Genomic DNA, 13,594 nt, shown 5'->3' with positions numbered 1-13,594 from the left:
GAAGTGCTGAGCTTGTTCAGGGTCTGGCAGTCTTGGTGATTGGTTTGGGCTTGTGTGAATGCCCTCCTTGGCAGGGATGTTTCTAGGTTAAAATCCCTCTGATTCAGTGGTGATCCTTCACTACTAAGGAGTAGTGTTTCCTAGGTGTGTTTTCAACAGCCTTCCTCTCCTGTGAAGTTTTTTTTCATATAATGGGAACAATTCATTTCAATATTTGTGTCCTGGGGAGTCACCACCAGTCTGTCTGTTACACTAGAATTTTCTTAGTTGTCTACCCAAACCCTAGTTTCTGGGGCTCAGTTCTTTGGATCCAGCTAAAATGTACTGGTAGAAACACCTTTAGCCACAGAGTAACAATAGCATACTAGTGTCAGAAAGACTGATCATTAAATAAGACTGTTAAATAACCTACAGCCTCCAGGTTTGTGCATATCTAATTTACTTTGGGTAGAGTGTCTGAGCATAGCCTGGAAATGAGGTCCTGTTCCAGAGGATGTGAGTGAGAGAAGATGTGCCTTGTGTTATTCCTGGTAAAAATAACGATTCGTTTTCCATAAAGGAAATAAGTTTATTTCACAGGAAAATATCTGTGTCTGTACATGGCTATTAGTACTCTAGATATTCACTTGCAGTAGAGCTTCTCAGTGTATGGTAAGCCAGGATACTGTACTCCCAGGACATTGTCCTTATAAGCTAGAGCAGAGATCAGCTTCTCCTCTAGCTCTGCTGGCTCTGGAGTGCAAAGACTAAAGACGAAAGCAGAATTCACTCAGAAGTCCTGGGTGAGCTTTTTTGGGCAGCCCAGCAAGCTCTGGCCATGGGCACTGCTTCACCTCTCCAAGGCAGAAGAGTTCCAGACTACATATGAGAAAGAAACTTTTAGATGTGAATCATTCTTGGAGAAAACCTGTCTCTTAAAACTTCACTGCAGACACAAGTCTGCAGGGTTCCTCCTTGAGGTGTGTGAGGGAGAGGGCTGGAGTCTTCCCAAGAACACAGGTCCCCAGTACTCTGACTGCAGTGCTCTGGTTTAAACCCCTCCTGTTTCTCCTTTGTATCTGCTCAGCTGCTGCTCCCAGTGAATCCGTAAGACCTCCAAAGGCTGTTCAGGCAGAAGCCCTTTCCCTGCTTTTCCCCATTTTGCCTTGAATCTCAGCTCAGGTGGCGAGGCTGGTTAGTGAAAGAAGAAATGCTGATGCTTAAGAATTGAGGGTTTAGAAAAGGACCTTCACTTTGAGTCCATCTACTCCCTTGTGCCTTATGCCAACAAAAGATGTACAAGAGAGCCTTCCATAAGGACTGTGAGGAACCAGTGCAAGGCTTCCTGTGTCAGGAAGGATATCCAGGTACCGGACAACAACAAGACATCTCTGCCAGATCAAAGGATGGGTGAATTTCCAGGTTTTCCTCTTCTTTGCCCAGATAACACAAGCTTTGGGTATGATAGCTTACATTGTGTCATTTATCATCAGTGTGACTGGGAAAATATGGTCAGAATCTGGCTCCCAAAGTCTAGTTTGCGCTTATTTCTCATTAAGTGAACCTTAAGTTGCAGTATCCACTGTAACGACCAGATTTCACAGTTTAATGGAATTGCATCTATGCAAGCCTGAAGCTTGGTATGGGAGACAGAGTACCCTGGGTTTTAACTGGATTGCTTTAGTAGTGCTTGTTCTCCTTGGCTCTCCTTTACTATAGAAAAAAATACGAACAAGCCGAAGCTCAAAGAATTCGCCTAAACCATGAGTGTATTCCTGCTGCGTTTGAAGAAAACATTGACTCATTGGCAATTTTCAGCTCCCTTTACCGGAGAGCATCAGTGACATTTTCAAATCATACAGGAKGCACAATGCCCCAAGAAATTGTTTCTGGAGATTTTCTGTTAATTATTGTRGGCAGTGAGAAAAGGAGAGGCAAACTCTCTTTCTTAAAATAGCTAGTGGTTCACAGATATTGGCCAGCCTGATCACAGAATCACCTTATCCTTCTTGGCTGGATTTATGCTGTCTGATTCAAGGTTTTGATTCTCTTTGTGCATTTGCCCAGGTACTCCATGGTCTTGACTAACACAGCACATTTGTGCTCTGCTACTACAGTGCACCTGACACCTTCAGCAGGGAATATATGAGCTTAAACAGTTAGATCTTTGGTTGCCTGTCTGCAAACCTGGAACTCTCTGGAGATCAGAATGGCCATGAATATTGGCATCTTGAAAGGAAGAAGGTCAAGTACAAATCTTTATAACTACCTTGCAGGTTAACACCATCAGCTGTATTTTCTTTTTGTCGTCTAGTCTGATGGACTGGAGGGAAATTGTTTTTGTGAAGTAAGTTGACACCATGATATGGGCTATGATAGAAACCTAGCCAGCGAAGGCAACTGTCCATGATTAGGTTGGCATGGACTGTCAGTAGCTTGAGAAAGACATCTATTGTGCAGAGAGGATGTTTTGATTGCCTTGACTACAACTTGCTAGCTTATTGTAAGAATACAGTTTTGAGTTCTATTTCTTTAAAATAATTCTGTTCCTTTTTTTTCTATAATCATTTCATTCTTCTATGATTTTTAATTTTTGAAATAACTCACATTATAAATCCCTGGGGCCAGGAGAAAGAGATGGCCGGGGAGAAATGGCTGACAAAAAGGCGGTGCTCACAGTCTAAYGTGCAGAACAGGAGTAGTGCAGGGTGAGTTTCTAAGCTTGTGGAAGGGATGAGAGCACAGAACAAGTGGTACTCTTGCCAGCAGTATCAGCATAGAAGAGCTGGCAAAAGAGGAAATGGTGTTCAAACCACTCTGCAGACTGCAGAATTAGCAGGCAGTGTTTTTCTCTTACAGCAGTGAACACTTGAAATCCTAAAACCATGTACAGTGTCCAGGGACAGGTGAGTGCACAGGGATGAGGCCTTTCCCTAGAATGGCACAGTCTACTGTWTACAAAGGCAGGCATGAGATAACCTAGGGAAATCTCAGTCTTTGGCTTGAACATCCGTTAAACAAGGATAGTGACTGCACTAAGTTCCTCCTTCACAGACTGTTAAGTTAAAAGACCTCCCTGAACAGCCCTGGTCTCAAATCAACGTTTATTGGCATTCGGAAACCTCGCCATGTGAAGATAAGCCTCTGCTGTGTGTGTTTCTGTAGTTTGGCCATACTTGAATCAAAAAGTTGTACCTATACTTTCTTGCTGTGATGCATCCTGAGATCCTTGGCCTGTGAACATCCAGATCCAGCATCTTTTCAGAGATAGCTCCATCTGCCTGTGTACCAGTGTTTCCTTTCATGCAAAGTGTGTGGGGCCAAGGGAGGGATGTGGTGTTGCCTGATACAGAAGGGGGACACAGCAGGTCTGGAAACTCAGAAGCACATTGTGGGGTCTGTTCATACAGTTGTGGCCRCTGAGAGCAGGTGCAGATTTGCTTTCAGGCCAGGTCACCGATGAACAACCACTGTCCTCTCTATGGCCTCTGCACTACATGCATGCTAGCAGAGATTTCACTACTGCAGCCCTCGCAGGTGTGCAGCTGTCTCAGAACAGCTTCTGCCAACACCAGGAAAGCACCTGGCATGTATTCAGTCCCTCTGGGTAGTGCATTTATTTAAACAATATTGTGGCGTGCAATTCAGTGATAGCTAGCTTGCCCAGCTGGGCAAGGAGCAGTGCCTTAACAGACCTACGGCTATTGTGCAAGTACTCTCTGTCTCTCTGTAAGTCAAAACAAACATTTTAATAGTTTCTTGTTCAGCTAACACTATGTTCCCCTTGGGGATGGGGGATGAAGAGAGCCATTCCAGGACTGAACATTGACAGATTCTGGCAGGGCTAATCTCAAACTGGTTCGGCAAGCACAAGGAATCAGATCCAGCTACAGAGAAAATACAGGCTGAGCACCAGAGCAGCACAGTCCAGCCCAGCCATGTCAACTCCAACTCTCTCCTTTCATTCCCTGCATGGAGCAGAGCAGTCCAGTGCTTCCTTTGGCTTAACCTGAAAACTTCTGTTTGCTGCGAACTTGTCAGTGTTTGGGCTCATAGTCCTTGGCTGTCTCTCCTCGAGGAATGGGATTCTCTGCTGAGTTGCGATGCAGATTGCTCTTGGAGTTCAGAAGCACATCCTGGCACAGATAAGAGCATAAGCCTATCAACTAATGTTTCCAAAGCTCCCCAAAACATGTAAGCCCATACTCTCTCCTCTAAATGCCCCTCACCAAATGTGGCTCATGACAGAAACCTCACCTCTTGGGTGAAGGTACAGGAATGAGGTTCTTGTCAAACACAGCTATCACTTCAGCTGGCTTTGCTCCGCTCTGTATGGAGCTCTSCTTTAGCAGAGGAGCACTGTAACCCTTTAAACATTTGTGTGGTAATACCTGTTACCCCACAGCTGAAACAAGCTCCGAGAGCTTGCACACCAGGGCTGAGGGTTAGGGCCACGAGGTGTTAGAGGTGAGTGGGCAAAACTGTCCTGCCCACTGCCTGGAGAAAGGAAATGACCTCAGCACAGATGAGCTTCTGCTCTCCAGCAGCCTCCCTGGGAAGCGAGGCAGCTACCCAGCTCTGTGGTGTGCCAAATGTTGCGGGGAGTGGTGGAAACATCTGGCATGAAGAGCCCATGGCGTGACTGGTCACTGCAATGGGATGTGTTTTAAACAAGTACCATAAATCAATGGCCACCAAACCCAAAGTGCTGCAGCATCTGCCGCATCCCAATGGGGTGACTCTTTGCAGTCAGCAAATACCTCCTGCCTCCAATTTGCCAGGAAAGCACCTCCTCTCTGGGAATATCTTCTCAGACCCTGCACAGTTTCTTTCTCATACCCTCCACTCTGGGCACTAGCARGCTGGCTCTGGCAGCAGCCTGATGCCATCTTGTGGCTGAATAATTTGCCTGCAATAACCCTATTTCTGTCCTGCAGTTGCTCTTCCTCTAAAAAGCTCCAGTAATAACTTTTAACAGTGCATTTCCCCTCAGGATCCAGTATCCAGGATACTTCCGGATATCTTTGCACAGGCAGATGCATGCAAAGTAGTAAACCAGTTTGTTAAACTAGCCTGGCAGGCTGCTGTCAGCTGATTGCACGATCTTTTTGCAAACTGTTGTACTAGGATATCAGCTGTTTTTTGGCTCTGCTGACGATCCAAGGCGGTCCAGCTAGGGAAATCCAACAGAACCAGAACTACTGGGATAACAAAAAATAACTTATTACTTCTTTGTCTGGGAACCTTTGCATAGTCCTCCTTTTATTTGTCTCTGCTGCCTGTTTGGAAGTTTCTGAGCAATATGTGTCTTACCTGACTGCCTCATGCGAAGTGTTTTTTTCACAGATGATCTTATAACCTCATATTTCTGCCTTGACATTCAGGAGAACATCTTGCCGCGTTTCGCACCCAGGATGGACAGGCGTATGTGGTCGACGCTTACTGCCCTCACCTCGGTGCTAACCTTGCTGTGGGTGGTCGTGTCGTGGGTAATTGCATCGAATGTCCATTTCATGGATGGCAGTTTCGAGGAAAAGATGGAAAATGCACCAGCATCCCATACGCTGAAAAAGGTGAACCACCCTCAAACCTGCGGAAAGCATCCACAGTAATGGCTGTGGCCAGTGTGTCCTCATAAAAAGCTGCTCTAYTAAGGAAATGTAGTTTTCCTTAGTAACTCAGCCTCTGTACTCTTCCCCCATTTCTTGYAGTGCTCTAATTCTCCTCTTGAGTTGTCTGTGTCCACATGTACTTTCCAGCACACTTTCACATGTTAGATGATAACTGGGACTTTAATCTGGTTAAATAACTACCCTTTTCAGTGTTGATAGCCCTGCAATTCCTGTGTTTAGCAAGCAGTGTATCATCAAAAGAACATTTTTAACTCCGAATTATTCATTTCACCACAAACCATGAAAACAAAAAGCATCTGAGGGATGGAGCCTGAGGAACTATTAGGTTTCAGGATTTATTCTGTGCTCTGCAGTAATAGTCCATACCATGTCAGTTCTTGAATCTGTCACAAAACAGTCTCTAAATGGCAATTTTTTTTCTCCTTTTTGAGTTTAAAGAGGTCTTTTAGTTAGAATCTARGACAGCTCTTCAAATACACCTACTTTTTGAATGCACTCTGCATTGTGTAGGAAGGATATCTTACATAAAGTTCATGTAACAATTACTTTATCTGGTTTCCATAATCAATTTTAAGTACCAATTTTAAACATAACTGAAATCAGCAAGCAGATTTAAAATACTTTGAATTTTGCTTTAGCTTTCATTTCTCAAATATTTTCCTAAAGAAGTTCAACTTTCCCTGATTGGGATAGCAATGAAAATATCAGTTAGCAACAAAACTCAGTTTTTCTGCCAAACAGACCATTTTCCTCAAAGTAGAAGAAAGATTTTATCCATATGTGACAATATAAGCAATTTAGAGATCTCACTAAGCAATAATTCCTATTTTTTATTTTATCAAAAAAAGCTTAGTACTGTATTTTTCTGTCCATATTCACTCAGGAGCTTCATCTGAATGAAAATTTGATTCCAAGTGATGAGCAAAGAGTGTTTCATTATAAAAATGACAAAGAATATTCGAGTTACAGGCAAACGCTTGCCAAAATGCATTGTTCCACTTGAAACTGCTTCATTAAAAGGCTATTATTAAGAGTGCAAAACAACAAACAGCTGCCCTGCTCCCATTTTGGTCCAAATGGGTCAGGTTGATATAAACAGATTAAAAAGCCATCTGTGTTCATGCAGGCCGCTTTGAGAGAGAGAGGAATGTCGGAGCACTCGGGTGGGCAGCTCTGCAGCCAGGTCTGGGGGCAGCCCTGGGCACAGGGTTACCTGTTCTGGGTGCCAGCTCATTCCTCGGGCACAGCGGGGTGCAGAAAGGGTCAGTGTCTGCAGTCCAAAATGCTGAGGATGCCCAGGGCCGGCAGAGGCAGCACAGGGCTTTCAGGAGGCCTCCAGCCAGGCAGGAGAGCCGTAGAGCCTAACATGGCACTAGATGTCATCAGGCAAATGAAGCCCTCTTGAAAAGAGATAAATTCCCCTCTGCCATGAGCACCAGATTTTCAATTAGAAATTGTAGCGATGATCTCCTCCTGCCTCATTCGGTGTTCGAGAATTGAAAAAGAAACCTAAGTTCTCCCGTTATTTCACCTCCCAAGTGATTTTGTAATTCTGAATAATAAGGAAACGCTAGTCTCTCTGTGCTTGCTTGCAAATTGAAAGAAAAAGAAGTAATTAAGGCAAAAAAATCCTCCATCCAGTAAGAAGATAAATGTTCTGACACTTTAGTAAATGTAAATACGAAAATACATTTCATTAGAGAAGCTGCAGATATATCCTTAAAGTAACAGATGGTACTATAATATTGTAACAGAGAATGACTTGAACTCAGGAGTTAAACATAACTTTTAGTGTCAATATGCATGTAGCTAAAAACATCACCTTTTAACTTACTGAAGCTTAAGGAGGGTTCATTGATGCAGCATGTGTTCACTTATTTGAATGGTTTTAAGAGTAGTAAAAGTAGCCTGTAGAGTGAATAGTCATACTTTCAGCTTATTCCGTGGAAGATACATGCAGAATACATTGAAATAAAACTGATGCAAGGAAACAATCTTCTATGAGCCTCAGGATTGTATCCTGAGGGTCAGCATGCTGGAAGGTTACAAACTCCCCTAGACAGCATTAATAACACCCGTACAGATGAGCTCTTAGCTGCAGGTCAGGACAAGGTGATGTTTAACCAATATTAACCCGGGAAACATCTCTTTTAACTAGGCTTGCTTTTATCCGCAGTGCCAGATTTTGCAACGGTTCGGACCTGGCCCTCCTGTGAAGTGAACGGGATGCTGCTGGTCTGGTATCACTGTGATGGGGTCAGTCCAACATGGGCTGTCCCTGAGCAGCGGGAGATCACCACGAAAGACTGGGTGTTTCGTGGGCAAACAGAGCATTTCATCAATGCACACATTCAGGTAGAGGAGCTTGACAGGGTCTGGTCCCTCCATGTGTGACTTGGACTCTGAGAAACCATGTCCTAGGGAAGGTGCAAGAAAGCTCAGCCGTGATTCATGAGCCTGTGGTTTAGGGTAACTTACTTATACCTCTTGCTTTTCCTTCTTAAACACATCTTTCATGGTAAAGCAGAGAGGAATTGGCAGCAACGTGTAGACATATGGCCATGTCTGTGTCTGGTGTCATCTTGTATAGCCCAATTCAAGCACAACTCTGCCAGTTAACCAGTGCTCTGGCTGTGCCCAGTGCCACCATACTGCCAGCAGAGTTTAGAGTTAGAATTATGCCACTGTGATATACACAGAGAATACAGCATATGTTCTTCAAACACAGAACATGTACTTCTTGAATAAAGAACAGATGTTCTGTGTATTTAAAGTGAATCTGTTAATTTACTTTGACTTAAAACTGATTTAATTTGGAAAAAAATTCTCTAAGAATTGCAGTAAGGAAGCTTTTCAGCTGAATAATAGGAGTGGAAGATCATGGTTATTTTATTGTTAATCTTCATAATCATTGTCATATACTGGCAAATATGCCATGTAGAGCTACTACTCTTCATAATGCCGATTACTTCCACTGGCTCTCAGTGAAAATGAGGCTGAAAATGTGGAGATGTTTTTTGCTGTACCTGGTCTACTTACTATACCACTTACCACTTACCACTAYAAAGGTGGGTGGATTAGAAAGAAATGGAAAAGGTGCAAGAGACACAGGAGGTATGGCTTTGGGAGTGAGTAGAAGAAGCAGGAGAAGTGTGGAGAACAGGAGAGTGATGGCATAGTAAAAATTATTTCATATCTACTTTTCAGTGCAAACCATTGTGCACACCATGGCTCCTATTCTGGGGCCATTCTCTGCTATTTGTCAAGGCGGTAAAAGACTGGTATATTTGAGTAATAAAAGCAGTTAAAACATCTTAAAAAGTGAAAAAAATGGGGGGGGGGTGTAGCTGAAAGGTTCCAACTGGTTTAAAAATATGTGAAATCGAGTCTAGGAGCACAATCACAAAAATACTTTATTCCTTACAACCTATTGATGCAGGACCAGGTATAAGGGCTTCTTTGAGTACCCTACTTCTGTAGTTGCAAACATTAACATGGTTAGATTTCTTTGAGCTTAAAATCACCCCTGAATTTTCTGAGTTACTCATGTTTAAATTATTCCCATACACTAATTAAAAACTAGTCTCAAATCAGTGTGTGCTAAAAGAGGCCCATTCCTTCACTCACTTGTCTGCCTCATCCTCTTGCTACATCTTTTACCAGAGAGCATCTCCACTGCGGTTGGAGCAATGTGCCCTGATCTATATTGCAATAACACTTTGTCTGACGTTATTGCAACACTGTTATTAAATATGTCATAAAATATAGGTAGCTTCCATTCAAGTCAGCTATCAGATAACTGCAAATTGTTCCCCGATGGCAGGAAATCCCTGAGAATGCAGCTGATACAGCTCATCTGACTTTTCTCCATGGACCAGCTATTCTGAGTGGAACTGATTTGAGGTATACAAGGTCCAAGCTGTGGGGTTTTATGAAGCATATCTGGAAGGTAAAAAAATTACTACGACTCCCTTATTAGCTGGAAGTCTTTTGACACAGGTCTCCTTTCTGCTTCAAAGCTTTCCATGAGTCCTGCCTCTTCTCCTCTATCACATCCCTTAGTTTTCAAAACAAGTCTCTTTTTCCTGTCTGTGAGACTTTTAACCACACTCTCTCAGCTGTACTTGTTTCTACACAGTCTTCACAGCCAGCTTCTTTCACTACTGTTTTGCTGTTACCTCCTTTGTGTCTGCAAAGGTCACATTGCTTTAGTTAGTCMTGTTTTCTTGAGTCATGAGACTGAGTCGTGTCTTCATCCCTTCAGGCTGAATGGCAGCCAGAACCAGGGCCCAACAAGCACTGCTCCCAGTTGCTGATTAAACACAGTGCAACCGTGTTTGGGAAACACTTCTCCTTGCTGGATTTGACTGTTTCAGCCAGACAAGTATGTAACATGTTCCTTCAAACACCTTGTGTAGATACCAGGGAAAGCAGATGGTTCAGTGATCCTACACATGGGTGCCTGACCTTAGTTGCCATTTAATCTTTTTTTGGTCACCTTTAATTACCTGTGACCACATTTCATACTCATAAAAAGATTCATTGCTGCTTTGGCATATCAAGCTCATGGAAATGGGAGGCTGCTGAGCACTCCTGGAGATGCAAGATGCAAAATCTGCCACAAACAAAGGAAACTCTCATGAAGTAAGAAAGAAAGACATTCTGTTTCCATTTGTGGAGATAATCCATATCCTGGGACATTATGGTGCCTGGAAGAGCACCAATACGCAAATATTCTCATTGGCTAATCAGGACCGTGCAGCTGTGCAAGGGAACAGTATGCAGGGAAATACAACAGAGCTGKTTTTTTCTGGCAATTGTTGCAACACAAGTGCCTTGCTTTGCACAGGAGTGCAGCAGGGGCTGGAGCCGCTGCAGGCATGAGGCAGAGCTAGTTGGCAGCACCTTGTGGCTTCTGCCCCTTGCAGCAGCCTTGGTTGGCCTCCTCATTTTAAATAGTGAGAATTATTACTTTTAACAGTCTTTGTGACTGGTGAAGCATGGTCAGTCCTCAGTGTCAAATGCAGAGAGGTAAGTTATGAAGAGGTTAAGGGCAGGATATGRTCCTAATCATGTATTCTTCTGTGTTCAGTGTTGAGTACAAGCTTCGTGACTGGAATTTGGGGAATTCCTATATCGTATATAATCCAGGAAGTCAGACCAGATCATTGCTGTGATCCTTTCTGGCCTTACTAGGAATCCTGCACACTAAAGGGGACTAAACCAGGGATATTCTGCCACTTGTCTTGGAAAAACATTCCCCAAGTCTCCTGTTGCGTTGCTGGGAAGTTTGGTGTGTACTCTAAGTTCATGCGACAACCTCAGTGGGTGGAGGCTCGGCAAGCGGGGCAAAAGCCTCATGCTAATGCCTTGATCTGGAGGCTTTGCTCTAGGAAAGAGGCTTCTCCTGGGTCTCTGTCCCAATCAATGGCTGCATAAATGGAATGCACTGGGCAGAATAGAGCTGTTCACCCATTGCCCTTCTGTGCCACAGCTGTGCTCAGTTTTGAGGAGTAGGAAAGTGCTCCAGGATCCTCCTGTTGTCTTCATTCCCTGATGATGATTTCACCTAAGCAAGAACTTGGTGAGGCAGCTACTCARTCCCTCTGTGTAGCCTATATCCTGACATCTTAGGCAGGTCTCAAGCTTTGGGAGTTGATGTACCAGAGAACTGGACTACTTGAGAATATTCTGTAAGGGTGATCTGTCATTCTGCAGGTGGGCCCAGGACTGGTTTTCCTGATTTTTGAGCATGCTTTCCTGGGCCATGGGATCATCCTGCAGACTGTGACTCCTGTTGAGCCTCTCCTGCAGAATGTTGTCCATAAAATCTACTATCAGAAGAACATGCCAGCCATAATCCCCAAGTTCATCCTGAAAGCAGAGTGCATACAGGTAAGGTTTCCGAAGAAGACCTGTTAAAGAGGGCCACTGCAGCTCAGCAGATAGGAGTCACTGAGGAGGAAGAGCAGCTGTCTGTTTGGGCTCAGATATATGCCAGATCACAGCACTGTGGGATAGATCCTTTTAGTGCTCAGCATGATCTGCTAGTTTTAGTAGCCCAAAGGATTAAACTGGCGCTCTTTGAAGCTATTTCTCATGTAAAGAGGGTCCCTGCAGTTTCTCATCTGTTAAAGATGGCAGAGAGAGAGGTGCTATCCTTCTCCCACCCAGGGACAACTGAAGCACAAGGCTCAAGCAACCTCTCCCAAACTGCAAGAAGTCTTTGACAGAACTAGTAACTGAATCCAGATTTCCTCCATCCCAGGCCAGTACTTTAAGGACAACCTCTCTCCTTTGGGAAGAACTACATGAAGAAATCCTCCCATTGTTAAACTATCATAACATTTGGCAGCTCTTGCCCCTCCAAATGAGTTTTCCAGGTCCTTACCACAGAGAGTCACTGAATTGGTGGAAGGACCTTCTGGAAGTCTCCAGCCCAGTATCCCAGTTGGAGCAGGACTATTGCCAGACATGGGCTTGTTAGGTTCAGCTAAGAGCCTTGAAAAAAACTCCTATTTTGGAGAATGCTCCCCAGCTCTCTGGGTGACCTGTTCCATTATTGCTCTACCCACTTTGTTGATTTCTTTTTCCTAATGTTCATATGGAACCTCCCAACTTGCAGTCTGTGACTGTTACTTCTTGTTATACCATGCGGCACTACCAAGAATCTGACTCCATCAATCATCCTTGTAATTGCCTTTCGAACAGGTGTAGGCTGCTGTCAGAATGGTTCATGCAAATCGCTTCTGATCTCACTGTTAAAGCTTGGAAACTTTTTCATCTGACCAGAGAGAGTTTCACTTCCACGGCAGTGAAAACTGCTGAAAGACAATTTTCAGCTGCCAAAAACATACCCAAAATTTAGCTTAGCTGTGCTAGCTCATATTGGATAAATGTTGGCTTAGTATTTTGCATTCTTACTAAGGTGAAAGATCAGCTTTCATATTTGCAATGACTCTACGCAGGAAAACTCCATAAACCTTATAACATGTTTCTGAGTAGACTTCAAGATGTGGATGTTTAATTTATAAAYTCCTGATCGGCTTTCACAAGAGAGCACCAGTGGAGATACTGCCTGACAATTCAAAATCTCAGGTGGAGTAGCTTCCAACTTCACAATAACTATTTGCTTTGCAGCATTATCTACGAGGGGGACATATTGTTCAAGCTGGAAATGGCTTCTTGTTTGGTGCTACAAGGGAGTAAACGTGTCTGCTGCCCACAGACAGAGAGCTGTAGTGTTATCAGTTAAAAATAATAGAAACAGTCCTACACTGGGTATTTGGGAGAAATGTTAAAAATAAAACTAGTGTGCAAGTAACATRTACAAGTTGGTTCAGCTTCCTCATTTGAATTTGATCCTCCTTCTTTCCTACAGTTTGAACGTGATATAACCATCTGGAATAACAAGCAGTATCTCTCTAAGCCCTTCCTTGTAAAAGAAGACTCTACCATCCAAAAGCATAGACGGTGGTATGCTCAATTCTACGGTGAGAGAAGCATGAAGTTCACAGTGCAAGAGGGCCTGGACTGGTGAGGTTCTCACTCCCCTCTGATGAAGCTGGCCAAAAGCCATCAAGTGGCTTCTGCCCATCCAGGCCAGAGGGCAGCAGTGGTGGGCAGGCCTGATTAATGTAATGAATTCAGGCACTGGCACAGGGAGGCAAGCCTGAGCCCTGGAGTTCACCTCCATGCTCAGGTCGTCAAAGGTCAGAGAGTGTAACACACTTGATCTTGTATCTGCACTGTAATGTGTGGCCTGAGTGTGAACATAAGATAGACAGACCTCCTTTTAAAATGTCCTTGTCTCTCACTGTTGCCATCCCTCCAAGCAGTTACATGAAATTCCTTTCACATGACCTTCTCTTACCTGAATTTCCCTTCTCAGCAAGGCCTGCTGTTAGTTCTGCACCACCACTTTGGCTGGGGCTGGGTTCAGCTCTCCGGAGAAGCCTTGGCTGATGTCTGCATGGCAGTCA

At 43.9% G+C, this 13,594-nt stretch overlaps 1 protein-coding gene across 1 annotated transcript in view; it reads left to right on the top strand.

The window, feature by feature from the left end:
• The window catches only part of LOC146587190 (cholesterol 7-desaturase nvd-like), a 13,839-nt gene extending 687 nt beyond the window's left edge, over positions 1 to 13,152 (top strand). The window contains exons 2-7 of the mRNA XM_085320096.1: positions 5,364 to 5,552; positions 7,789 to 7,967; positions 9,436 to 9,561; positions 9,877 to 9,996; positions 11,331 to 11,507; positions 12,994 to 13,152. Coding sequence (XP_085176222.1) covers positions 5,364 to 5,552; positions 7,789 to 7,967; positions 9,436 to 9,561; positions 9,877 to 9,996; positions 11,331 to 11,507; positions 12,994 to 13,152 — 950 coding nt within the window. The remainder of the gene's footprint in view (positions 1 to 5,363; positions 5,553 to 7,788; positions 7,968 to 9,435; positions 9,562 to 9,876; positions 9,997 to 11,330; positions 11,508 to 12,993) is intronic.
• Positions 13,153 to 13,594: the final 442 nt, after the last annotated feature.

Source organism: Rhea americana, unplaced genomic scaffold (genome assembly GCF_003343005.1).
Source record: "Rhea americana isolate MKP2758 unplaced genomic scaffold, rheAme1 scaffold_61, whole genome shotgun sequence".
NCBI classification, from domain to species: Eukaryota; Metazoa; Chordata; class Aves; order Rheiformes; family Rheidae; genus Rhea; species Rhea americana.
This window is presented reverse-complemented; position numbering and strand designations above follow the sequence as displayed.